A 24,463-nucleotide genomic window follows, 5' to 3' on the forward strand; every position below is an offset into this window, starting at 1 on the left:
ATATTTATTATTTATTTATAATAATATCTATTTTTTCTCTTAAGAAATTTATTTAGTCAGAGCAATGGGCTATTTTTTTGCCTCCCCACAAACCGACCCGGGCTATTATTCATTAATATCTATTTGGTCCCCTTCAAAGTAATCCCCATGAGATATTATGCACTTCAGCCAACGTTTTTTCCAATCTTCGAAGCACTTAAAAAAATCATTTTTTATCTTGTTCAGTTCCTCCTTCTATGCCGTCTTTATCTCGTCAATCGTAGCGTAGCGTCGTCCTTTCATGGATCTCTTCAGTTTCGGGAACAAGAAAAAGGCACAGGGGGCCAGATTTGGGGAATACAGTGGTTGTGGTATCATTAGTGTGTTGTTTTTGGCCAAAAAATCGCGCACAAGCAACGATGTGGGAGCAGGGGCGTTATCGTGATGCAGGAGCCAATCTTTGTTCTTCCACAAATCCGGGCGTTTCTGGCGGATTGTTTCGCGCATAACTTCCTTATTGACAGTTTTACCCTGTGGCAAGAACTCATGATGCACAACGCCCCTGCAATCGAAAAAAGCGGTAAGCAAAACTTTTACACTCGACCGAACTTGGCGCGCTTTTTTCGGTCTTGGTTCATGCGGCAGCTTTCATTAGATTATTAAGCTTTGGTTTCCACCTCATAACCATAAACCCTTGATTCGTCACCAGTTATGACCCTCTGGAGCAAATTTGGGTCGTCGCAGACAGAGTGCAACGTCTCATTAGCAATGCTCATGCGATGCTGCTTTTGGTCGAAATTGAGCAGTTTTGGTACGAAGTTGGCGGCGACACGTCCCACGCCCAAATCATTAAAAATCATCAAATAATCGAATGGCACGAGCCAATCGATATGTTTAGGTCCTCAGCAACTTCTCTAACGATTGGCCAATACCATTTTCACTTCATCAATTTTTTCTTCCGTTGTTGAAATGCTCGGGCGTTCGGCATGCTTTTCGTCGTTCACATTTTCTCGGCCTTCTGAGAACATTTTGTGCCACCGATACACATGGCTTTGGTCCAAAGTAGCTTCACCGTATGACACAATCAACATTCGGAATGTATCTGGGTACTTAATTTCTTTTTTCACACAAAATTTGATACAGGTTCTTTGATCCATCTTTTTGAATAGGTAAAAATCGAAGACGAGCCGAAACACGTAGGAGCAAAGCAGCTGTGAACAATTAACTGAACATTCAAAATGGCCGAACTCGTCGGCATGAGTGAGAGATATGAGTACCAACATATCGCCACAAAAAAATCGAAATTCGAATATATGTACGTAACTTGCGAAAATTCATAATTCGCGATACTTTTTGAACACGCCTCGTAGTTGTCGTGACTATCCGTGTTGAAACTTGGTCTCCCTCTATAACTTCGACCAAGAATCTCGACCCTTTGCAAACATTCTCCAATTTTTCAGTCCAAAGATCTTGACGTCGTCATTGACTGTTTCAATCCAAATTTTCCTTGGGCGACCCCTTTTATAAGGCGCATACCGCTTACTATTGTAGTTCTTTATGCAATTTCGTTTGGGTCCATTCTCAGATCATATCCAGCCCACTTAAGATGCTGAAGCGTGATGTAGTTGGCGATTTAGAAGTCGTGTAGCTCAGCTAGGCCTTCCTCGTTCTTACCTAGGCGAGGACAGTATGAATTAAGCTTAAATGAACAACCTTAAGCTCCCGATACGTTTCATAGATTTAGTACTCATAGATTTGGTACTCGGAAGAAAAAGAAAACAAGGTGAATGTATAAGAAGCCCAATTTAGTAGATATGTCATATGCAGATATGGCCAGCCCACCTGACGGGTCATATGCAAATTATTACCGGCTTCTGTTGTTTTTTTTTTCGTTATTAGGACTTTGTTTGTGCCTTCCTCGAGTTGTTTGTGCAAGGTGGTGCAAAATTTATCACCTTAACCGGAAACTTATAATTATTGCAAATGCCGTCGTACATGAGCCATATTTGACACTTCTGAACTAGACAGCTGCAGTATACAAACACACAAAGCGTAAAGGTCAAATAACGATTTGCATTGTTCAAAATTATTTTTTTTTCCACTTCGTAAAAATTTGTTTATTGAGACTTTCTAAACAGTATTTGGATGAAAATCAAACTCACACAACCCTTTGGTGTCTGTATTGTTTTTGTATTATTTTTAGGTACATGAATTCGTACAGATTTCTCGTAACAATGCCAAAGCCACCTCAGGTGCACATCTGGATGCCTCCACAGGCACTAGAAAGCAAGCGATGGCCGTGGACTTACACTACACAAATGGCGATGAATACTAGAGCAATACCGAATTAACTAACTGTGAATACGGATGTAGCCAGAAGTGCGACCGAATCCGGTATTGAAGACGCGGAAACCCAGATGAGCCAACACCGGTCCTAAGAAGGAATATAAGTTCCAATTTGAAACCTGTACGTTACTTAACATCGGTTCGTGTGAGGTACCGGAGCAGGCAGACAAATTCATATTGACTCTGTACATCCAAGTGCGCGTACCGGTACCAGATGTGAATAATCAGGTTAAGGACTTTGATGGTATGTATGTTGGGACTTTCAACTGAGGTTTTTAAATTTCAATGATCCACCGCAGGTGTAACGATTGAGACACAATTCTTACCGGTGCCAGCGCCAATACAGGATCTGAATTTCCGCAAATCTAAAGCACCGTATGAACTCGTCTTCCCCGCGCGTGATCTACCACCTCTTGGTTATAAATCGTACTATATAACAAAAACAAATGAAAATCATACGATACCCGTGCCGGATTCAGAAAACATATCGAGTTTCACAAGCATCGGAAATGAGGTACCACTAATTTTTATATTACTTTCTACTCAAATTTTAAAAATGATTTTCTCAGTTTATTCGTCTCACGTTCACATTGTGACCGTCAATCTTGATTTGGACGCCAAATAGTACAGTTAGAGTGACACTGAAAAGCACGAAAAAGTAATCAGTTGGTAGCAATAGCAAATTCGCTTTTTGTCAGCAGTAACTCTAAGCGGAAGTCGTGCCGACGCATTGCGAGCTCATTTCGCGCTCCCACTGAAAGAATAGCTTCGATTATTGCAATGTAAACACAAACCAAATATGCCGCCATAAATATAATTTATAATAATTAACAAATTTTTTATTTATTTAAAAGAGTAATATTATAAATAATTAGTCCACTTAAAAGGTAAGAAAAAAAGGAACAAGCACCGGCTGCTAAGGCCTTCGGCTATTGTTTTAAATGGTTAATAATATAGATAAAGGAGAAAAAAGGAAATAAATATATTTACTAAGTTAACTAGATGCTAGCTGCAAGATTATAATATATTATAATATACCTATACTGGCGAAAAGATAAAAATAGTACAATCGAGGGAATGCGGAAGTAACCACTACTAAAAATACCAGATAACTTAGAAGCCTATGAAGTTAAATTTTTAATTTACAGCAAGAAACGAATTGGTTTGTGATACTAATACGAGTATTATACTCCGTTGTCTGCTTCAGAAGTTCAGCTGGTTTGATATTTTTAAACACCGATGATCTAATATTTTGGATTCCCGAACATATATCCATGAAGTGAGGTACGGTGAACTCGCTGAATCCACAAAACGGGCACGGGGGTTTCGGCAAACCATTTAGCAAACACGAGTGGATTGAAATTTTATGACCAATTCGTAGACTAACAACGGTCTTAATATTTCTGCATGATGAAATTGACGAGTATTGGTTTTTCGATATCGAGAGATTGAAGGATTTGTAGTGATGTTGGTACTGGTTCCATTTGTTCAGGGAACTTTCATAATTGGTACGCCTTATCAGTTTTTTTGTATCTTCTGGAAGAGTGTATTCGAACATGTACAATGGATCTTTGGTTGCCTCCTTAGCTCTACTATCGGCCTGTTCGTTACCTTTGATGCCACTGTGTCCCGGGACCCACATAAGTTTGATTAAACCCTTTTTTTCTTGTGTGAGCATGTTTCGCATTTTTGTGATTACGGGAGAGTTATTAGCTGGGTTCAGAATAGTCTCGATTGTTGATTTGCTGTCACTACATATTATATATTGATGATTTGTTTGGGACGCAAAGTGTACCGCCACAAGTAACGCAGCAGCTTCGGCTGTGAAAATTGAGCAGTAACTTGGTAAAACTCCAATGGTTATAGTGGCACCTATTTCGTTTGTTACGGCAAATGAAGTATAGGTATCGGTTTTAGATCCGTGAGTAAATAACAGGTCCCAGTCTGATTTCAAAGGAGAAACAGTTTCAAGATATAATTGCTTGAATTCATCGGGTCCAGTAGTATTTTTTGTAAATTATTATGGCTAAATAGCTTGGTATGACCCATTTTCGATGAGACGGGTTTTCTACGAGAATAGCTGATATAAGTATGTTTAGTTCTTTGGCTTGATTTAAAATTTCTGAAATCGTTGATTTTCGGCCATTTTTACTTGTCTTGTGTTGACATGAAGAAACGCAACAAATTATTCCACAAAAATTGTCGCACAATTTAATATCAAATATTCAAGTTCAATTTGAAATCCCAACGCTACGAGTTTTGATTATGTGGAATGGAGCAATAGCTTACATGTTGAAGTAACCATGAAATAAATAAGGTTTAAAGCATATAAAAGTATTTAAAACTGAAAGTGATGTTATCAATTTGGACCAACAAATACAAAAATAAAATAGGGATTATTTGTTTTTTCTATTTTTTTTTTGTTTGTTTTTGAAAGCAGCAGTATTTAGACCATGAAACTTTTATCTCAAGCCAGCTTTCGTCTACTTACACCCGCAGTTTTTATATTTTGTATCAAAAAAACAGGAACCCTAAAAACGATGCACAATCGCAGGCTTCATTCCCAACAAATGTTTAACAAAGTCTTCCAGGTAAAACTTTATCCGCGCTCTCTATACTTAAGCAACAAAAATCCCTTGATAAGCTTCGATAAATCTTCGGAATAACTTATAATAATTCATCATAATTTATCCAAAAAAAATGCTGACGGTTTGCTGTGAAAAGCCCACTACGAGTGTGGCCCATTGCCAATTATATTGTGAATAACCTAAGCAACACCCAAGAATGATGGAATACAAGATTGCGCCTTCCGAATTCGCTGCTTCGCCATCGCTTATGAATAAACGAACAAAGGGAAGGGAAACTATTTGCTTGTGAAGAGGAAGATTAAGCGGTAGCAATACAAACAGCAAGAAATTATACACACACACACTTTCTTTCCACGGCGTCATCTGCACAAAAACGAATAAAGCTGGATTTGGAGGCTTCATTTGCGCTTTCTCATACACGCGACACTTCATTTTCATTCGTTTATTTAGAGTAAAACTTCAAATTACAATATTTATTTATTTTATTAATCTACAGAACAAATTACCTTACCCACTATACAAAAATGTAAAGAAAAGCAAGCCAAAATTGGCAACTAAAATATGAGCAGTCAATATAAATTCAATATCAAGTAACTGAATTAAAATTTTTTTACAAAATTAGGTTTAGATAAAGCAAAATCAAGCAGGTTGGAATTATATAATATAGTGAATTATAGTCTAAAATGGCACGAGGAATGGGTGCATCACTCGCAAATTTAGCATTAAAAAGGATAAAATTTCCTTTGTGGAAAATTAAAGCCTATTCGCTCAAGTAGATCTGGACAGTCCACGAAGCCATTAATAACACTAAAAATAAACAAAAGTGAAAATTATTAGCTTTAGCCGAGAAATAGAATGGAACAGGGGACTCAAATCGTAGGGCACGTAAGGCCTGCTTAAGAAACAATTTTTGAACGCTCATAGAATAGAACATTAATCGAAAGTTGGGTGTAAGGTATCCAAATGTTGATAACGTAGTCTAAGTGAGAACGAACAAGAGCTCTCAACAGCAGTTTATGGGTATACGGATCAGAAAATTCAGATGTCGATGGTTTTCGAGAAAAGTGACATAGTTCAAAAATACAAAATACTGAGGTGGGTCAGTTTTCTAGATAATTGACGCGCCAATTCGATCACCTGACAAAACGACACTAACGCCATCTCTCAGAATTGTTTCAAGATTCGCTTATGACGCTTTTCCATATAAAAATATATAAGCTCTGTAGTTGATTTTTGCTTTTAACGGCAGAACTCCGAATTTGAGTTAATTTTGAGTTATGTCGCTTTTCTCGAAAACCATCGATGTACTGCGACGAATGAAGCCTAGGAACAAATACGATTTTGAATGAATAAAATTAATGCGACCACTGAAGGAAAATGTTAAATGAAAACATTTTTCAATTGTCAAAGACAGACGCGATCCCAAACAAACAAATAATTTATCTTCTTTCGTTGCTGTATTATTACAAGCCACGACGTCCGCCGATTGTTAAAACGCGAAAAATAAAGTAGCGCCTTGCGGAAGACGCCACCTTAGTATTTTGCACACCATGAGCTACTTGGAGAGTTGAGTTTTGGCGGCGGGTTTGATATCCAATAAATTTATATCAAAGCTCGAAGAGTCAACTATAACTGATTGCTCTTCTTACATACACTGCGTTAAATAAGCAGAGCACTGGAATAATTTGGCACTCATATAAGTTTAATACTTTTTTATGAAAAATAGTTAATTCGCCCACAAAACCCATATAAATCCAAGTTTTGAACTTTGAGCAAATTAAAAAAATATCAACAAATTTTTATGAAAATTGTGATGTTATTTATTTAAGAAAGGAAGCCTTATCTAGAAGACTTTTTAATTAAAATTTCTAGAAAAAATGCCCTTTGAATGCACGAGCCCACCTCAAAAAACACCGAATGTCAAACATCAAAAACTACAAAGTTTTTTTTTTAATTTTCACAAAGATTGAAACATGGATTTATATGGTAGTAGGCAAAGGATTTTTTTTTTGCATAAAATTATGCATTTTTGCATAAAAAAATTGTGGGAAAAAGCTGTCATTATTTCTCTAGCCAAAAAAGAGCAATGCTATTAGATTTCAGTGATTATAGACCTGTAAGCCTTCTTCCAGCCTTTACCAAGTCACTGATGGCAAAGCAAATTGTAGCATTTGTTCGGAAAAATAATTTATTGTCCTCACTGTAGCCTACATAAAACTGCCGTTTGACAACGATGACCTATGCTTCCTATGCCTTTTGTATTTCTCAAAGTAAATCGTGATCTGTGTTGCAAGTAACTTAAGCACTTAGTTTGGTCAAGCTTATGATCAGCTGGTATCCTCTGAACATAAGCTCTAAACACAGGGGTGAACTTTTACAACTTTTTTTGTTTGTGTAGCGACGTCCTTGGTCGACATTTCTGTCATTGCGTGGTAATTGTGGATCGCAAAAGAATCCATTAAGAGGCGCGAAGGTCGGTCAACGCGGTCACATTGACTCCAAAGCCGAACATTCCTGATGTGGCGGATAATATTGTGTTGTTTATGGGATCTGGCGATATTACTCCATTACATATTTCATTTATTTGAGAGAGCAGCGACAGAAAACCAGCTACATTTTGATACACAATTTGAAAACTATGGATGGGAAATCATCACCACCATCGTGCACACCAAACTTTGCATTGATTCATTCTTTTTTCGGACCATTACTGGTTTCAAGAAATTAATGGGTTTTTGATTAGGTATCCATAAAACTTTGAATTTCAAAAGTAGACCAGACGAGGGTCGTTTAAAAAGGTCGTGCCAAGTTAGAGAGCTGGCATTACTGGCGCATATCGAGGTTATGTTTAATTAGGAGACTCTCTTGAAAAAGCATGCACCAGGTTTCAGCCAGATAAGTAAATTTCTTTGCGTTTGGCTTTCGTTTGAAACGAGAGAGTCGAGTAATTTCCCTTTTCCATCGCGACAACCCACCAGCTCACGCTCAGCAGTTGTGGTCACAAAATGGTTCTAAGGAAATAGGATTCCAATTCGTTTCACATCCTCCTTATTCTCCAAACCCTCGGACTACCATTTGTGCTCTAATTTGAAGAAATGGTTGGCAGGGAAAAAAGTTTTATTGAAACGAGGAGGTTACTGTTGAAATGAATGGCTATTTTTGAAACTTGGGCAAGTCCTATTATACGAAAGGGATTATCACACTAGAGCAGCATTGGACGAAATGTATCAGCCTAAAAGGAGACTCGATTGAAAAATAAAAAAGGTTAATCTCAGAAAATTAAATAATTTTTATTTTTGCACGAACTTTTTAAATTACCCTCTTATTATACTTTACTGGATATTTGAGTAATTTATTTATTTATTTATTTATATAAATAGTACTTAGTAAGACTAAGGTCTTTTAACAGTACTTCAACATTATTATATACAACTGGAATATTTTTAACATACAAGTTTCTTAATCTAAATTTTACACCAGTTCATTTACAAATCAATCCAATATATTTAACTCAACTATAATAATAAGAAGAAAAGAAGCAGTAGGAAAAGAAAAGAAGGATTTAGAAAAGAAAAAACAAAAGTAGTAATTAGAGAATGTAGAGAGAAATTTAGTGCCCTAATTTAATGCAATCAAACACTTTTGAAGTAATTATAGACTTGTGCCCTGAAGTTAAATCTGTTAAGTCCAGCCTTCACAGTGTCGGGTAATGAGTTCCACACTTTAACAGCGTTAATGAAAAATAATCTAGATGATGGTAGGTAATTAAATTTTGGAACGATGAATTTGTTGTGTATGCGATACCTTACTGGTATCAACTTCTCTGTCAGATAGGGAGGAGACTTGAATAATGTAAGCAATTTCTAGCAGACAAATGACTATTAAGGCAACAGCCCAGCAACCTTGATCGCCAGGCAGAGATGTGTTCATATCTGCCAATCCCATATACTACATACCGCGTGGCGTTATAAAAAGCGACATTAAGTTTATGGCAAGATGTGGAGTCAAGTTTGCTGTATACCACCTCAGAGTACGTAACGAGAGGCATAATTAGCTGGAGAACTAATTTGCGCCTTGTTTTCTCTGGTATGAATGTTGCAGAGACTCTCAGCTTACGCAATGTAGCATAAATATTCCCCATAACCCTATATATATGGTCAGCACAGGTAAGTTTTATGTTAAGAATTTTTTACCTTATCCATAAAGATAAAGGAACTTGTACCTATCCACAATTTAGGGATATTGTCAACATGCACAACACTATTACATATAGGTAAGACACATGACTTTGACGCGATCAGACATAAAGAGTTTTCATTAATCCATACAGAAATAGCAGACAAATCACTGTTTATTTTGAAACTTAAATCTTCAACGAGACCAATACGCATGGACATTCACGTACTGACAAACGGTAAAAACATCATTGACAAAAAGACTGAATAAAAGTGGACCAAGGATAGACCCTTGCGGAACACCAGTGTGTACGTATCTAGACTGAGATGTTAATTTACTGGTCCTGACCTTCTGCGTTCTGTCACCAAGGTAGCTCTGGCCATGAGCTTCACCGCACTGTCTTTGAAGCCGAAATAGTGGTTAAGCTTCAAGCATAACAATTTGTGATTCACTGAGTCAAATGCTTTAGAAAAGTCAAGTAAACAAAGTAGAGTCAAGTCTCCGTTATCAAAACTAATTCTAACATCGTCCAGTATTCGCTTTACTTACGAGCTCTTCGTTTCAAGGTTTCAACATATGAGTAATTTTAATTTAATTGCAGTCCATTAGCAACATACTTTCTGATAACTAGAAAATTACTCATTTACTTTCAAGCAGAATGGACCCAGCTAATCGGTCTGACAATACACCAAGACGACTTGTGTTTTATTTTTTCCGACGTTTACGAAAACGAATATATTATACCATTTTATGTTTATGAAAGGTAAAAAATACACAAAAACTGTGTAGTCAGAAGGAGCTTCAGAGCGTTCACCCACCAATTAACGACACTGTTATCTGCCTTAGCTACGCGTATAGCGACTGCTCTACTATCGCCATTTGGAATGAATAATTCGCATGCTCAGCTTTATTTGACTCAGGTTCTAACTCAATTCCACGACCTGAGTCAAACTCCCAGCTGAGTTCAGCTGACCGGCTATTTATACAAATCGAAACGCGTTTTACGCTCAGTGCGCGTCCGAGATTCGTTGAGTGTGGTTTACAAGTGGAATAAAGTAAGTGGTCGAAGGTGTAAAAAAAAAACAAAATATGTATGGATGTATATATGTAAATTCAAGCATAACAAGTGCACAAGTAAATTACAAGAACAAAAATATTTTATCAGTGGCTTAAGTGAAATTTAATTCCCATCTATTCTGATTTGGTTTTGCTTTAATATTTTCTTGTTCTGTGATTTCCAGTTCTGATATTTTTTAATCTTTTTATTGGCGTTCTAAGTTTGTGTTCTCGCTTTGGTTGTGCATTGCTTTCTGCTGTAATTTAAGTGCACGAAATGCATTCTGCGGCACTGCGCGGCACATTCGGCGGCGGTGCCCTTAAAGTTTTCATTGTTTTGTTGATATGCTCGGTCAGTTTCAATTTGAATGAAGCGCGTCCGAAAAATGCGAAACAAAAAGCAACAACGTTAGAAAAGAAATGCGGTTATGAGGTGAGTAAAAAGAAAGTGCTGCATGCAGTGAATACATAGATATTTTTACTATATTTGTACTTTTATCTGTTCATTCATTCATTAACAGAAGACCTCTTTAAAATTTTGCAAAACATATTTCTATAAAGTTACATTTAGTGTAGGTTTTATTTTTTTTCTTGTGGATTAATTTACCACTTAAGGTATACAAGTAATTTACTTATTTAGAATCTCATTTGTTGCAGAAATGATTAGTGAAAATCTGGCAAAATGATAAAATAAAAATAAAAAATAAAAATAAAAATATATGTTCAGTTTTCTTCCTTATCTTTTCCATTCTCATTAGGAAGAATTTATTTTTTATTTATTTATAATATTTTTTCATAGAAACGTTCATCCGACCTTTACATTGAAGGTCCCGATAAGGTTTGCGTTTTTCCCAGAAACGGCAGCAAATAAGAAAATATAAAATGTTGAATATTTTATTAATTTAGGTCAAGTTGCGAATGCGCCTAAAGCTGGGTATTTGAAGTTATTTATTTATTTACTTCATTCTACGGAAAATAATCTTACACCTTAATCAAATATGATAAACAGATCAAGCTAAAGTTTTACATTATTTTCATTGAAATTAATGACGTTACACAATCGCGCAGATCGTACAAGAGGTTATTTAACCCTTTAACTTTTTATTTTATTTGGAAAAAATTGTTCTACCAGCTTAATTATTTTCCTACTATTTTTGTTTCGAAAAAATTATTGTATTTTTTTGAAAAATTTTCGAAATTGTAAATTCACATAAAAAGTAACATCATAAAAAAGATGTGTGCAAAATTTCAGGGAGATAGGGCAATAACTTTTCGAGTTATCGTGTACGCCAATTCGAAAAATATAGTTTTGAGAAAAACGCATCTAAAGTTTTAATACAACGTAACTGTTCCTCTCCCAGCACTCGAATGCAAAGAATAGAGTCGATCTAAATATAATATAAGAAATACTTAAATTTACGTTCTAAAATTTTTTTCACATATTAAAGGATTATATTAACATTTTATGAAAAAAACAAAATTTTTTTTTCGAAACTTTAAAGGTATCCCCTTAAAAAGACAGCCGTTAAAATTTCATGATATTCTATTCATTAGTTCGTGAGTTATTTCAAACAGAATTTCGTGTTTTAATATTACTCCGCTTCCTGACGGGAAGAAATGCCGTTCAAGCAATCAATGGCTTGAAAAGTGTTATGGATGATACTCCGCTTCATTAGAAACAACAATAAAACGATGGTTTGCTGACTTCAAACGTGGTCGTAGAGACACCGATGATGCTCCAAATGAGGCGGTAACACCAGAAAACATCAAAAAAAACCTCAAAATCGTTTTGAATGATCGTAAAGTGAAGTTGCGAGAGTTAGCTGACATCGTAAAGATATCAGAAGAACGTTTTAGCTTCTTATTGCATGAACATTTGACTATGAGAAAGCTCTGTTCTAAGTGACAGCCGCGTTTGCGCACTGTTTTGTTTCATCAAGACAACGCCCCGTGGCTCCCAGCGACTACAGCCTGTTCGCAGACCTAAAAAATGCTCGCTACTAAGAAATGTTGTTCCAATGAAGAGGTTATCAGTGAAACTGATGTCTATTTTGAGGCCAAAGATAAATCGTTCTACAAAAGTGGTATTAAAATATTGGACCGGCGCTGGAATGATTGCGTTGTTCTTGATGGAAATTACATTGTTAAATTAAGGACAATAATTGTTTTTAAAGCAAGATGCAGAACATAATGCTAGTACTACATTTTGAATAGTATGAACATCTGATAGGGATAATTAAAATTATATATTGGTAGTCGAAAAAGTCTTTTCGTATTTCTAAACAAACTTTAACTCATTTTTTTTATATTTTTAATGAACTTTATTAAACCAAATATGTACCATTTTGGTCGACCACCTTTTGCCATTTTTCCTCTAGAGACATTATTCCATCAGTGTAAAACTTTTGTGGTTTCTCGGCGAAAAACTTCTTCTTCTTCTTAATTGGCGCGATAACCGCTTACGCGATTTTGGCCGAGATTAACAAAGCGCGCCAGTCGTTTCTTTCTCGTGCTAACCGGCGCCAATTAGACACACCAAGTGAAGCCAAGTCCTTCTCCACCTGATCTTTCCAACGCAGAGGAGGCCTTCCTCTTCCTCTACTACCACCAGCTGGTACCGCATCGAATACTTTCCAAGCCGGAGCGTTTGTATCCATTCGGACGACATGACCCAGCCAACGAAGCCGCTGGATCTTTATTCGCTGCGCTATGTCTATGTCGTCGTAAAGCTCATACAGCTCATCGTTCCATCGTCTACGATATTCGCCGCTGCCAATGTGCAAAGGTCCAAAAATCTTGCGCAGAATCTTTCTCTCGAACACTCCAAGCGTTGCTTCATCGGATGTTGTCATCGTCCAAGCTTCTGCGCCATACGTCAGGACGGGCATGATGAGAGTCTTGTAGACTGTTAGTTTTGTTCGACGAGAGAGGACTTTACTGCTCAATTGCCTACTTAGTCCAAAGTAGCACTTGTTGGCAAGAGAGATTTCTACGTCGGCGAAAAACTGCGACAAGTAATTTTCACAGGCTTCTCTTGAATCCAACTTTACTCCATTAAGGGAGTTCTGCATTGACCGAAACAAATGGTAGTCCGATGGTGCAAGGTCAGGGCTATATAGTGGATGCATCAAAACTTCCAAGCCAAGCTCTCCCAGTTTTTGCCAAGTCATCAAAGATGTGTGTGGCCTGGCGTTATCCTGATGGAAGACGACGCCCTTTCTGCTGATCAGTTCGGCCCGTTTTTTTTTTCGATTACTTGATTCCTTTCCAATCCCACCAAACACACAGCATAACCTTTCGAGGCGTCAATCCTGGCTTTGTGACCATTTGTTGAGCTTCACCACCCTTGCACCATGATCTTTTTCGCACATTATTGTCGTATTTGATCCACTTTTCGTCTCCTGTTACCATTCGCTTCAGAAATGGTTTGGTTTCATTTCGTTTCAGCAAAGAATCGCAGATGTTAATTGGGTCCATTCAATTTTTCACAAACAATTCATGTAGTACCCAAACATCGAGCTTCTTTTTGTAACCAGCCTTTTTTAAATGGTTCAAAACCGTTTGATGATGAATGTTTTGTGCCTTGGCGATGGCAGCTTATGTGACGGTCCTGGTCAATCTTTTCCATAACTTCGTCAACTTTTTCAACGATAGGTCGACCGGAGCGAGGTGCATCTTTCACATCGAAATTTCCAGAACGGCAGCGAGCGACCCATTGTTGTGCTACACGAACTGATACAGCATCGGTGGTGGCTTGCGTGGCATTCTTCCCTTTTTTATACAAAAATTTCAAAATATAGCGAATTTCTTGATTATCTTCACTCAGTTTTGAACAGCTATAACTTTTTTTCATATCTTCCAATTCGGGCCAAAAAAAGTTCGTTATCATTTCACGATAGCGAACACTATTCACAGTAACTGCCTGACTGGCCACATTTTGGAAAAAATAGGCCCCAATGATGCTGCCGACCCATAAGCCGCACCAAACAGTCACTCTTTGTGGGTACATTGGTTTTTCGGCAATCACTCTTGGATTATCAATTAGCGGCAATTCTGCTAATTGACGAATCCACTGAGCTGAAAATGTGCCTCATCACTGAAAACACGAAGTGCGCGATTTTGATTTGAACGCCCGTATTCATACTAAGCGTGAATAACTTTAACGCCTTGCTCGATTGTGTGTCTTTCCATGGTTCAAATTGAGTTAGAAGTGAGGAATTGAAAATGAAATGCAGAAAAAAGCTTGACGTCTAGGTGTGGTTCACATTCAACATCGGCCCTTGAAATTTAACCACCCTTAATAATTTGAAGAGATTTTTGAGCTGGTAGAATAACTTTTGAGAAGCGCTGCGTTTATGACTGGAAACTTCCTGATTTACTTATGACATATTTATAAATATAATATCCTTAATTAAACACTCTTCATTTTTTATTTTATATTTAACCTTCAGAGTTGCCATAAAACTAAACCAAACATGCTCAATGTTCATCTGATTCCCCACACTCACGATGATGTGGGGTGGTTAAAAACTGTCACTCAATACTATTATGGCAGCAAATCACTTATCCAAAAAGCTGGCGTGCAATACATCTTAGACTCAGTGGTGGAGCAGCTTCTGAAGGATCCCGAAAAGCGGTTTATCTACGTCGAATCTGCATTCTTCTTCAAATGGTGGCGCGAACAGGATCCGGAGCTACAAGAGCAAGTGAAAATGTTGGTGAATGAGGGAAGACTGGAGTTCATCGGCGGTGCTTGGAGTATGAACGACGAGGCTACAACGCATTATCAAAGCGTTATCGATCAATTTACATGGGGGTTGAGGTAAAAGCGAATTGAAAAATATTCTTCCAACATGTCATGTATTTTATTAATTTATAGGCGCCTCAATGATACATTTGGTGAATGTGCACGTCCACGCGTTGGCTGGCAGATCGATCCTTTCGGGCATTCACGTGAAATGGCGTCGATGTTTGCGCAGATGGGTTTCGATGGACTATTTTTTGGACGGCTCGATTATCAGGATAAATCAGAGCGTTTACTAACCAAAACAGCGGAGATGATATGGCGTGCTTCGGCTAATTTAGGTAAGGCTGCTTTTCTGCAACCACAGCATCAAAAGTGCGTTCTCTGTCTCTTTGTATGTGGTGAGGTGCTAGATTTTACAGCATTATTTCATTTTTTCCTGTAGCTGTTTAAGTTCTTCACATGTAGATTTCTTCCTTTTATTGTTAGGAATATGAGACTTCAATTGTGACAGTAAAATCGAGCGATAGTGACGAATGACGCATGGAAATTTTGATTAGTTTTTACCAAATTTGCTCAAAACCATGATGCAGTGGGCACTTTCGGGCTACAGAAGTGTGACCAAGAGCACAAATATACGAGTACATCGAAAGCCAGTCTCTTATAAAAGGGTGCCTATTATTTTCATGCTAAATTGCAATCAATTTGCTCTCAGACGTTAGCCTCGAAAATGCTGCTTAGCGTTTTGAAATGACTAATTTGGTTTACATTGTTTTTGTTTTTTTCTTTTTTGTTTTTCAGATGAATCTGCTCATCTTTTCACTGGCGCTCTCTACAATCAATACCAGCCACCGCCCGGCTTTTGCTTCGACATTCTCTGCGCCGATGAGCCAATAATCGACTCAAAGCATAGCCCAGATTATAACGTCAACCGGCGGGTAAGCTAATCTAGTCAGTACTCACAAACACTTTTTCCACACTAATACATCTGTAAATAAAAATATAACTCACTCATCATTTAAGAAAGAAAAACAAATCAAATTTTACGAACCTCTCATTCGAATATTGATTGCTAACCTTTTGCTTTAGGTGAATGATTTTTTGAAATTTGTCGATCAACAAGCGAAATATTATCGCACTAACAACATAATCATTACAATGGGTGGCGACTTTACATTCCAGGATGCTAATGTGTATTTCAAAAATTTGGATAAGTTGATAAGGTTTGGAATACAAAATTTAAAGCGAAATTTTTTATCTAAATGTTGGTGATAAAGGTTGCTGAAAAAATATTTTAAATATTGACAAGTTTCTGGCTTTAAATTTTTCCCTTTTTTATGTTTTTTGAAATATTTATATTGCCACTCCACTTAAATATCTCACACACCGGTTTTGAACCCATTGAGAGTGCTAAAACAATTTGATTGTAAAAAGTCACGCCTAGATGACAGTAGTGAATAACTCACAGACAGTACCTTTTCTATGTCATCTTTGCCAACAACATATAGGTTAGGTTGGTATGGTTGCCCAAGGAGTGAGCACACTTGGACGAAGAAAGATTCGTCATACTATTATGAAGGAGGTGAGGTGAAAGAGAAAGACCAATGGAATGCAGGGAGAGGGCGGGGAGAGGTAGTGCTGGGATGGTTAGGAGCGTGTGGATTTAAGAGCGATGACTATGCTGCGTTTGCGTCAACCGCTTTGTGCTGCTGATGAAATTCATCAGATTTTTAATATCAGCGCTAGCTACATCAGCAGGTGTGGCAAAGAAGTAAGAGCTAAGATGCCTGGATCTTAGCCCCGTTAGAGCAGGGCAGCTAAAGAGAAGGTGCTGAGATAATTCCACCTCATCCTCTATGTATCCAGCGCAAAGAGGACTCGAGGTGATTCCAAGTCTCACAGCATGCATTCCTCGCGCATTGTGTCCTGTGAGAGAACTCACGAGATTAGAGAGCTGATATTTTGTCAGCCTCAGAAGCTCGCCCGAGCGCCTCCGGTCCACACGTGGCCAGAAGGATTTCGCGACCTTACACGTTTGTGTACTTGCCCAGCGCTCGCTGGGTTGGCGCGATGCCCATCTTTCAAGGAGCAGACCGCAGGTAGTCAGGGGGATCCCAATTCTTTCCGTTCGCGGGGAAATTACCTCACATGTCCCTAGTCTGGCCAGCTCATCCGCCTCACAGTTTCCCGCAATATCGCTGTGACCAGGAACCCAGATGAGGCTGATGTCAAAGACGCAGTCGAAAGTGAGATCAGGCATTCCTTGACCAGTTTCGAATGCACCGTCATAGACCCGAGGACCCTTATTGCCGCTTGGCTGTCAACATATAGGAAAATTCGTAATTTTTATTTGGTAGCAATAATCATCCAAATGCGTCGACATTTCAAAGGTTGGTGAAAATCTTTCAAGAAACTGGTTCTGTCGAGAATAGAAAAAATATTGTCAGAATAAAAACTGGACGCTTTGTTGAGAAAATTGCTGGTGTAGCTTAAAGTGTTGTTGAACAACTTTCTACGTCCATGGGGGAAAAGATTTCAAAGGTGAGCTATTTAGCATACCGTTATTCGGGTCTGAGAGAATTTGACAGAATCGGCTGTTGGGCTTACGTCACTTGGGGTGACGAAACGGCTTGTTTACGAAAAAACTAAGATTATGTTAGTGATATACGAAAAAAATTAGCCAAAGACACTTCGTTGCCGTCTGAGTAACGATTGATTGGGTGAGTGTGTGAATACATGTGAAATGATCGTGCAGAATTCGGCTACCGAATCCACAAGTGACGTGGCAGCCAAAGTTCCCCTCACTGTTTCCTCTTTCACCATAACTAAATAGCAAACCTGGTAATCTGTGGTCCTTGTTCAATATCGACTTCTCGACGCTCTCAACAATTACGCATTCATGAATCGACTCTTTGTCGAATTTTACCTATAGACGTGCTCACGGTGGGCATTTAAATGATATCATTTTACATATACAAATACTGAGAGCCGTATTTTGAATAAAAATAATGGAAGCTGAAGGAAGAAAAGTATTTAAAAGTTTTGTTTTAAAACAACGTTTAGGCGCATCTTTTCAAAGAGTATTTTCATAAATGTTCTACTCATTCTTAGAAAGCCATTTTCATTCTTTAAATAATTTATGCTCACTTGTTTTTTTTTTTTGCTTTATTTTTTAATTTATTGCTTATCTACTTTTAACGAACTGAGGAAACAAGTATTTGTGATTTAAAGTGTCAACTGAGTCGTATTAGAAGTCACTGTGATTGAAATAGTGCATTCCGCTTTAATGTGGATCTGGGCAGTTGTACAAAAAATTATATGAAAAAGACTACTTTTGGCCTTTCTACTGTGAAATTATTATGTGGAAACAAAATAATGTGAAGCCTGTGTTCCTGTGTCCCCCTTGCGTTGGTTATACTCATGTAGCTTAAGGGGTTTTAAATAAGAGGTGTTATTTTGATATTCAAAGAAAAATGGTATTTTTTAATATAAATGACCGGATGTTTATTTCATTATAAAGGTGAAGGTATGCCGTTAATAGTGGATAATAACATCAGGAAATGACCACCACGACCACGCTTACTGGACAATATCCTTTTCATGAAATTTTTCACAACCGAACTGCAAAATGGCTGCCCTACGTCCTCGATAGCTTCACGAATTCCACCTTTTAGGTCTTAAATCGACCCTGGGCTGTTGGCGTAGACCTTCTCTTTCACGTGGCCCCAAAGAAAAAAGTCACAAGATGTTACATCACAAGATCTCGGTGGCCAATTGTGATCACCTTTTCAAGAGATAACACGGTCCGGAAACTTTTCCCGTAAAAGATCAATGGTTTCGTTGCTTGTGTGGCACGTAGCGCCGTCTTGTTGAAAATAAACGTTGTCCAGAGCAATACCATCCAATTTCGGCCATAAGATAGCCCTTTATATATTTAAATAACACCGATTGTTGGAAAACTCTTTATTTCACATTTAGTATGTAACAGCTTTGGCGGCCGCCGTAGACGAATGGGTTAGTGCGTGACTTTGTAAGCTCACGCAAAAACTTAACCAAAATGTAATATTCATAATGATCACTGTTATGAAATCCAAGCTGTAGAAAGAATTACTTAGTGTCATACGACAGGTGTACTTAATAAAGGAGGCAAAAAAAAAAAAAAAAAATTTTAATTAAACAAAAATCATAGAACGTTAAAAATAAATAAATAATATTATGAAAAGATTGAAACTTGGTACGAAATTCATCGATCTTTATACACAACATATCGCAAAATTCGTAAATTTTTTTGTGAAAATAATCATCCAAATGAGTCGACAATTCAAAGGTTGGTGAAAAGTTTTCAAGAAACTGGTTCAGTCGAGGATAGAAAAGGACCAAAAGCTGGTTGTTCTGAAATGTAATGAAAATATTGAAGCTTGAAATAATCTAAATTTTTAGAAATTTTGTTTTAAAATAACATCTAGGCACGTCTTTTGGACATTAATATTTTTTTTCCTTCAGCAATTTTATCTCCTATTCTCCTATTATTAATAGTCTACATTTATGTTTAATTTATTTTAATGTTTATGTTTTCAAGTAGCAACTTATTTCAGCAAATTATTGCAATTCTGTAGTCATATTCACGTACATTATTATTAATTGAAATTCTTATTAGGTATAACTTTTTATGGGTATGCAAGTTTTTTGAAATTGAAATTGAATTTAAAGTTTATTTGAATTCAGTCAGATTTTTTACCTACTATTCTAGAATATGTACTTCAATATATGTATGGATGTACATCTATCTGCGTGTGTGTGTGTGTTTTAAAAGAATAAATAAATTGAACGTCAAAGATTTGAAGTAATCAAAGCATAAATTTTCATATTTTATAATAAAGAAAAATATGGATATATTTCATATTGAATTAAATTGTTTATAAAACGTTGTTGAATTATGACCGAATGAAAATCATGTTTTTATGCAATATTTAAGTTACAGATAAACTAATTTTAATATGTTTTTTAAACTTGTTGGACATAAAATACGAAGGTTGGCTTACTTTAAAAAGTAAAATAAATCAATAATAATAAAAATAAAAATAAAAAACAAAAATAGTTTGCTTGTTGATACTAGTAACAGATTACACACATACACAATTAAAAATGAAGGGTTTTAGGTGTAGCAGCACTTTGGAACTCTGATTGGCTTTCTGTGATACTGATTTCTTCGATATTTGTAGCAATCTTTGGATTGGTAGAGTTGTCATGCTGAATTCAATGATGGGATTAGTATTGATATTAAAAATTTGGTATCCTCAGGCCTGCCATAAGTTCTGTTACAAGTTAAGTCTGCTATAGATGTGAAATTATAATACTTTTTTTAGTGAAGTTATCTTTATTTACTCATTTAAATAATAAAAACGAAACTTTTTAATTTTCATTCGAAATGGTTACCATTTGTTTTACACAAGTCTTCAAACGATTAGGTCATTCAGCTATTGCAGCACGCACGGTTTCCATTGATATTTGCGTCGCTGCTCGAACCAAAGATTGTTTAAGACTCTCCAAATTTCTGTGAGGTCTTCGAGGGGCACTGTTCTCCAAATCTTTTCACAAACTGTAGTCCGATGGACTCAGATCTGGACTTCTAGGCGACCAATCTTCTGCGGCTATGAACCCAAGAATATTTGTTAGTTTTTGCCTTATGGGCTGGAGCGGAATCTTGCTGGAAGACCCAACGCTCTCCGTTGAGGAGAATACTGATCAACTGCTTCACCACAACTTTTAAGACATCCCCCTGATACACTTTTGCCCCGGTCTTAACCAAGTAAGTATATACATACTTACATATATAAAGGGTGGATAAGTTTCAAGGGCCGGTGTTGATTTTGAACAAAATACAATTTATTTAAGAAATTATTGTCATTTCTCTTTATCATGATAATATTGGTATGGCTCAATTACGTGTGAAATAAAATATTGGCTAAATGGCCGCCCCGGCTCCGGCGGCACACCTCCAAAGACCACGAAATGCAAATAGTTCCTTATCTAAGGGGTGGTTAAGTTTCAAGGGCTGGAGTTGATTTCGAATAAAATACAATTTTTTTAGGAAATTATTGTCTTTTCTCTTTATTATGATAATATTGGGATGGCTCAATTACCTAACACATTACCGCATAATTATCTTTACGCATCGGAACTTTATATCAGTTCATCAGCTGCAAAATAAACAAGTGTTTCTATATTCCCTTTACCCCAACAGACTGCACATCTGTCTTACCCTATCCTTTAAACCCTCTCTTCAAGCCTTAAATGAAATCAAATCTAGGTTAATTCAAAACCTTAATTCAATATTTGTTTCTTTGTGCTATCGCATAATTTGCTTATCCAGTGAGGAGTGCTGAATATTGTTCGGCACTAAAACTCTGACCTTTTGGATTTTATTTATTTATTTTTTTAATTTGTGGGATTAGAGACTCTAGTATCTCTTCATTCCTCCATTATCTATATCTTCATGAGCTTAGTTAGTCTACTTTTATTCCTCTTCAAAACGAGTGTTTCAAGGGCATTGTATATTTTAGGTCGATGAATTCATCGAAATTTCTCGTAACATGTCCAAAGCATATCGCACCAATAATATACTTGTTACGATGGGTGAAGATTTTCACTATCAAATGGCGAGTAGCTGGTTCAAGAACTTGGATAAGTTAATCAAGTGAGTAAACGCCCAAATTAAAAATTGGGCTAAAATTTCAGCAACCATTATCAGTAAACTAGAATTAATCGACACGAGAATTTGAAACTACTACCAACTCACTCACTCATTTCAACCTTTCACAGATACACCAACGCACGCCAAGAGAATGGTTCCAATGTTAATCTACTCTACTCCACACCTTCCTGCTATCTAAAGTCTCTGCACGATGCCGGCATAACTTGGCCCACCAAGGATGACGACTTCTTCCCATACGCTTCGGATCCACACGCCTACTGGACGGGGTACTTCACTTCACGCCCAACCCTAAAGCGTTACGAACGTTTAGGCAATCATTTCCTGCAGGTCTGCAAGCAACTCACTGCTCTGGCACCCAAAACTGCTGCCCACTTCAATCCACATCTCTCGTTCTTGCGTGAATCAATGGGTATAATGCAACATCACGATGCAGTCACGGGTACGGAAAAGCAAGCGGTGGCCGGAGACTATGCACTTCGTTTGGAAGTGGCTATACGAGCATGCGCCACGAATACTAGAGCAATATTGAATCAACTGACCGCGGATACGGATGTAGCCAGAAGTGTTACAGAATCTGGCAATGAAGGGCAGCGAAAACCCAGATGGGCCACTAGTCCTAAGAAGGAATATAAGTTCCAGTTTGAAACCTGTACGCTACTTAACATCAGTTCGTGTGAGGTACCGGAGCAGGCAGACAAATTCATATTGACTCTGTACAATCCATTGGCGCAAACGGTATTTGATTATGTGCGCGTACCGGTGCCGGATGTGAATTACCAGGTTAAGGACTTTGATGGTATGTATGTTGGGAGTTTCAACTGAGCTTTTTAAGTTTCAATGATCCACCGCAGGTGTAACGATTGAGACACAATTCTTACCGGTGCCAGCGCCAATACAGGATCTGAATTTCCGCAAATCTAAAGCACCGTATGAACTCGTCTTCCCTGCACGTGATCTACCACCTCTTGGTTATAAATCGTACTATATAACAAAAACAAATGAAAACCATATGATACCCGTGCCGGATCCCGAAAACATGTCGAGTTTCACAAGCATCGGAAATGAGGTACCACTAATTTTTATATTACTTTCTACTCAAATTTGGATAACGACTTTCCCGTAATTAACCGTTATACTTCTTAATATTTTAGTACATTCGTCTCACGTTCGACACGAACGGCTTCCTTGTGACCGTCACCGCCGACGGTATGACACGCATTGTTAACCAAGAATTTGTGTACTATGAGGGCGCGGTAGGCAACAATCGCGAGTTCCGTAATCGCTCCTCTGGCGCATACATTTTCCGTCCCGCCACTGATCAAGTGCGCTCCATTTCACTTCAACCGAAACTGAAAATCTATCGCGGCAATCTAGTCGAGGAAGTGCATCAGTCCTTCAACGATTGGATCAGTCAAGTAGTGCGTGTCTACCGTCAGCAACCTTATGCCGAGTTCGAGTGGTTAGTGGGCCCGATACCAGTGGATGACAACAAGGGTAAAGAAATTATCAGCCGCTTCAACTCAGATATAAATTCCGGTGGCATATTCTATACCGATTCTAACGGTCGTGAGATGATCAAACGTAAGCGAGATCATCGCGATACTTGGAAGTTGAAGTTGTTGGAGCACACATCGGGCAACTATTATCCGATCACAACAAAGATCGCAATAGAAGACGACACTGCGCGCATGGCCATACTTACGGATCGTGCGCAAGGTGGTAGCTCCATGGGTGATGGTTCATTGGAATTGATGGTGCATCGACGATTATTGCATGATGATGCCTTCGGTGTTGATGAGGCGCTAAACGAAACCGCCTACGGTGAGGGTTTGGTGGCGCGTGGCACGCACTATTTAATACTGGGTGCATCGAAAAAGAAGCAGAGCCCAACGACGCAGGCGATTGAACGTATCACCCAGTTGCGGAAGTTGCTGCCAGCTTGGAGTTTCTTTAGCAATGCGGAGAATATAACTTATGAAGATTGGCGTGAAAATTGTAGTAACATTGTGAGTTCGACGTCGATGCCTTTTTTGTAGAAAATATTTTATATAACAGTATCTAATTGCAGTTCACTGGCGTGGGATTGGAGCTGCCTGCCAATATTCATCTCATGAGCTACGAACCGTGGCGCGACAACGAAGTGCTCGTACGCTTCGAGCACATACTTGAGAAGGACGAAGATCCCGAACTCTCCAAGTCTGTGCAGTTCAACGTACAAAGCGTTTTGTCGAGCTTAAAGATTGCTGACATGCGCGAGACCACACTAGCGGCAAATGCTTGGTTGGGCGATAATCAGCGTCTGGAATTCGTGCCTGACGAACCTGAGGTTTCCTACAATTCGTATGGCGTTTATCACAGATCATTCGACGAACAACTTCTGTTACGAGCGGATAAACCTCTTTTGGGTGCCAAATATTACAGTGAGACTGGAACTAAAGAAGAAGAAGAAGACGTGGAAGAAGAAGAGGAGCAACTGGCTATGCAAACGAACCGTTTGAAGCGTGTAGCCGACGAGTCTGAAGAGTTGAATCGCAAGCGTGCAGAAAAACTGCGCAGGCACAAGGTTGTACGGCAGAAATTGACGGAAGGCGTTGCGGATGATGATAATCGTTTCATTGTAGAATTGAGTCCAATGCAAATGCGCACCTACATACTCACTTTGCAGAAAGATAACTAAATGAGATTAGAGTAAAGTGGGTTTTTCACATGTTTCCGTGTTTACTGTAGACTTAGTTGTGTAAAAACTCATTGTGAATTGATAAATATTTTGCAGAACGATGGTTAGCAAATGTTTCTAAATAAATGCATGAGTACCAAATAAATATATGGCTTGGTTCGTGTAAATTCTCGGACTTGTAC

The 24,463-nt window shown here is 37.9% G+C and overlaps 1 protein-coding gene across 3 annotated transcripts; it reads left to right on the forward strand.

Annotated features, from left to right (window-relative positions):
- The first annotated feature begins 10,101 nt into the window (after positions 1-10,101).
- Positions 10,102-24,426, forward strand: LOC129247054 (lysosomal alpha-mannosidase). 3 transcript variants are annotated; one of them, XM_054885933.1, is made up of 10 exons: positions 10,102-10,144; positions 10,331-10,578; positions 14,597-14,967; positions 15,025-15,230; positions 15,691-15,827; positions 15,979-16,112; positions 21,712-22,400; positions 22,456-22,670; positions 22,756-23,610; positions 23,673-24,426. In XM_054885933.1, exons 2-10 carry the CDS (start codon positions 10,423-10,425, stop codon positions 24,279-24,281), a joined length of 3,372 nt encoding a protein of 1,123 aa, XP_054741908.1. In that variant the 5' UTR covers positions 10,102-10,144; positions 10,331-10,422; the 3' UTR covers positions 24,282-24,426. The 3 variants fall into 3 exon arrangements, with proteins under 3 accessions (XP_054741908.1, XP_054741909.1, XP_054741907.1); XM_054885934.1 differs by having other exon boundaries at positions 10,107-10,144; positions 10,368-10,578; XM_054885932.1 differs by lacking the exons at positions 10,102-10,144; positions 15,979-16,112 and adding an exon at positions 21,453-21,586 and having other exon boundaries at positions 10,334-10,578.
- The last annotated feature ends 37 nt before the right edge of the window (positions 24,427-24,463 follow it).

The sequence above is a fragment of the Anastrepha obliqua genome, chromosome 5 (assembly GCF_027943255.1).
Source record: "Anastrepha obliqua isolate idAnaObli1 chromosome 5, idAnaObli1_1.0, whole genome shotgun sequence".
NCBI classification, from domain to species: Eukaryota; Metazoa; Arthropoda; class Insecta; order Diptera; family Tephritidae; genus Anastrepha; species Anastrepha obliqua.